This window comes from Rhinopithecus bieti, unplaced genomic scaffold, assembly GCF_001698545.2.
Source record: "Rhinopithecus bieti isolate Rb0 unplaced genomic scaffold, ASM169854v2 scaffold_19722, whole genome shotgun sequence".
NCBI classification, from domain to species: Eukaryota; Metazoa; Chordata; class Mammalia; order Primates; family Cercopithecidae; genus Rhinopithecus; species Rhinopithecus bieti.
In genome coordinates, this window is record NW_016809905.1 from 276,059 (window position 1) to 279,652 (window position 3,594).

The following is a 3,594-nucleotide window of genomic DNA, read 5'->3' on the forward strand; positions in this document are numbered from 1 at the left end:
CAAAGGGATTTTTTTTTTTTTTTCAAAATGGAAACACATCCAGCACTTTAGGAGGCCGAGGTGGGTGGATCATGAGGTCAGGAGATCGGGACCATCCTGGCTAACTGTGAAACTCCATCTCTACTAAAATCCGGAAATAAATAAATAAATAAATAAATAAATAAATAAATAAATAAAATTAGCCAGGCCTGGTGGTGGTTGCCTGTAGTTCAAGCTACTCGGGAGGCTGAGGCAGGAGAATGGCATGAACCCGGGAGGTGGAGCTTACAGTGAGGCAAGATAGTGCCACTGCACTCCAGCCTGGGCGACAGAGCGAGACTCCGTCTTAAAAAAAAAAAAAGGGAAACACATTTTAGCCCACAAAGGTTTATTTTAAACAAGGAAAAAGAAACAAGTCCATAGCTATGACTCTTAGAGTAACACCATGTAACTCCCGATGGCATTTGAGAATGTGAGGTTATACATACTATGGATCTGGTTTCTATGGCCAAATATTTCTCAAGCTCTCTTTTCCAATCTTCAGTCTGCTACTTCACTAAGTCTGGGGCTTTAAACAAATTTCTTAATGAAATCCCTGTTAGTTCCTATGTCTCAACTGTAAAATGACAGAAGGTACCTAAAGAGACTAGTCTAAAGATCAAGTTATCCTAATTTATGCAAAACTGTTGGAATAGTGCCTGGCACATGGCAAGAGCTCAAAAAGGAAACCATTATTTTATTACTATGTCCCAAGGTATTCTATCTTGTTTAAGGCAGTGGATGTGGCCATAAGGAAATTTTATAAAAGGAATTGAACAGGGTCAATGTCAAGAGCAAGGAAATAGGAGATGGGTACTCAGAGTACAGTAATTAGCCAGAACAAGAATTTTTTTGAGGTTTTAAAAAGCATACAATTAAAGAATTGTCCACGTTTCTGCATGTATATGATTTCATTACATTCTCCTTTGCTGTTGATCATTGCTTTTTTTTGTCTTGAGAAATTTTATGAGGAAAACTCAATACTTTTATTTATCCACAGTTTCTCCTTTCATATCTGCTGTTTAGTTTCTGGACTAAGATCTGTAAGTTTCATATAGAACCCAGATTATCATGGCTAGGCCTATACTTATTAGGACTAGTCTCAGAATACATTTTTACTGGGTCAAGTTCTGGTTTTATGAAAAGAATTAAAGACAGAGCCAGCCAGTTCTGATTCTTTAATTATTCAATTGAAATGAAGACAATTCTGTAAATGATACATGAGAAGGGAAACTAATAAATAGACTCCTTTTATAGATTCCACCTATTGTCTTAGTAGGATTGTTCTCTTGACAAGCAATAAAATATTTACCACCATTTGTCCTTTTTTTAAAATAAAATTAGAACAACTGCAATTTTAAGAACAAGGAACACAAAATATTGGAACTCTGATGAGATCAAAAGTATAAGACTAAAGCAATTAGAGAAAACCTCACCAATTTGCTCTGTGATTATATTATTTCAAATAACAATGGGAAAAATTTTACTTTTTTATACTTTCTTTCTGTCTCATTTTCATGCTAACTTCACTTTTGACAGAGTGAAGATGATTATTATTTTCAAGAGTGCTTTATAGCATAAAGCAAAACATGAAACTGAATCATTTCCACAAAATCACCCAGTACATCCACAGATAGACACTTTTATCACCTTTCCCAAAATGCTGACCTGGTGAAAATGAATGTGTTTTCCCCACCTGTTTTAATTTTAATTGTTTTCTTGTCAGAAAGAAGCACCTTAATTAAAATGTGTTACAAAACCAAGGGCTCCAGTGTTTCTTCTGTGTTCTGTGTTGTCCTGTGGTAGCCACATAATCATGAAGCACCCAGTGGGGCGTGGCCTTGACCTTTTTGGTCGATGTTCATGGCATGGCATACAGTTGAACCTACTATTCACTATTCACCTTTCTTGGCATTCGTTTTTTATTTATTTATTTTTTGTTTGTTTGTTTGTTTTTTGGACAGAGTTTCACTCTTGTCACCCAGGCTGGAGTGTAATGGAGCGATCTCAGCCCACTGCAACCTCCGCCTCCCGGGTTCACGTGATTCTCCTGTCTCAGCCTCCTGAGTAGCTGGGATTACAGGCGCCCGCCACTACGCCCAGCTAATTTTTGTATTTTTAGTGGAGATGGGGTTTCACCATGTTGGCCAGGCTGGTCTCAAACTCTTGACCTCAGGTGATCCTCCTGCCTTAGCCTCCCAAAGTGTTGGAATTACAGGTGTGAGCCCCCGCGCCTGGCCAGCATTAGCCTTTTTTTTCTTTTTGGAGTCCGTTTTATCTCTTTTATAGCAATCAACTTACTTTTTCATTCTGCTTCTGTTTCGTTTCTTTCTGGTTTCATTCATGGTTTTATTTTCCCTTATTTTTCAACTGGCCTCCACATAGAGTCAAGAACTGGTCTTCATCCCTCCAATCTAGAGAATAGAACCCACACAGGTAGACCAGCCCCACTTTGTGCCCATTGATTTGGAGGAGAGATAAGCAAGGATGTTTCAATGGACTTACTTTGTTCCTTTGGCACCTTGGTTTCCTCTTTCTCTGCTCCAACCTGTGTGCCATATCAGCTATTTACCTGGATTTTATAGGCAGCTTTTACTTCCGTGCTTCAAACCAATTTGTCTTGTATCTTTATGTAGTTCCAAAGTCCTTTCATTGTTGTTTCTCTTTCACCTTAAGTGATGTAGATGCAATTGTAATGTTTGGAATACGTTGTGCTTTCACGTCTTCCTCTAATTTTTACTGGGAAGTCTATTCTGACCCTCCCAAACACTTTAGTATTTACTTTCTCCAGCTTTCTGATACTTAATCATTGCAATGTCATACTGCATTTTAATGCCTTTTAAATTAGATGGACAAAATTGGAAAATGCAGATAATAAAAAAAGGAGAGAAAAAGCCCTCAATCTCACCATGCAGACATAATTGATGATAGCATCTGCATTTTGATTTGTAAACTTTCGTAGGCACATATATGTATTTTATACATATATAATTTAGTAAAATCAAGTTAGGATCATAATGTATGTGTACTTTATAACCTGCTTTTTAACTTAATTTAATGTCCTATAAATAGCTTTTCATGTCAATAAACATATTTATTGTAATTCTTTTTTTTTTTTTTTGGAGATGGAGTCTTGCTCTGTTGCCCAGGCTGGAGTGCAGTGGTGTGATCTCGGCTCACTGCAATCTCTGCCTCCCGGGTTCAAGCAATTCTCCTGCCTCAGCCTCCCGAGTAGCTGGGACTATGGGCATGTGTCACCACGTTGGGCTAATTTTTGTATTTTTAGTAGAGATGGGGTTTCACCATGTTAGCCAGGATTGTCTCGGTCTCCGGACCTCGTGATCTACCCACCTCGGCCTCCCAAAGTGCTGGGATTACAGGTGTGAGCCACCACGCCTGGACTATTTATTATAATTCTTAATAGTGGCATGCTATTTTATTTTTTGGAAGTGTCCTATCACATTCCAGTTACTTATTTTATGTTGTATCTCAGGTACAAATGAGTACCTTGGGACCAGAGATCCTTGGGGCAGGGGCTGATATCTATCCCCACCTCCAACTCCACGTATAGCACAG

General features: G+C 38.4%; 1 protein-coding gene across 4 annotated transcripts in view; it reads right to left on the bottom strand.

Annotated features, from left to right (window-relative positions):
- The window catches only part of MS4A12 (membrane spanning 4-domains A12), a 19,113-nt gene extending 16,502 nt beyond the window's left edge, over positions 1-2,611 (bottom strand). For all 4 annotated transcript variants that reach the window (XM_017890834.1, XM_017890833.1, XM_017890832.1 and 1 more), the window contains exon 1: positions 2,524-2,611. In XM_017890834.1, coding sequence (XP_017746323.1) covers positions 2,524-2,577 — 54 coding nt within the window. In that variant the 5' untranslated portion in view covers positions 2,578-2,611. The remainder of the gene's footprint in view (positions 1-2,523) is intronic.
- Positions 2,612-3,594: the final 983 nt, after the last annotated feature.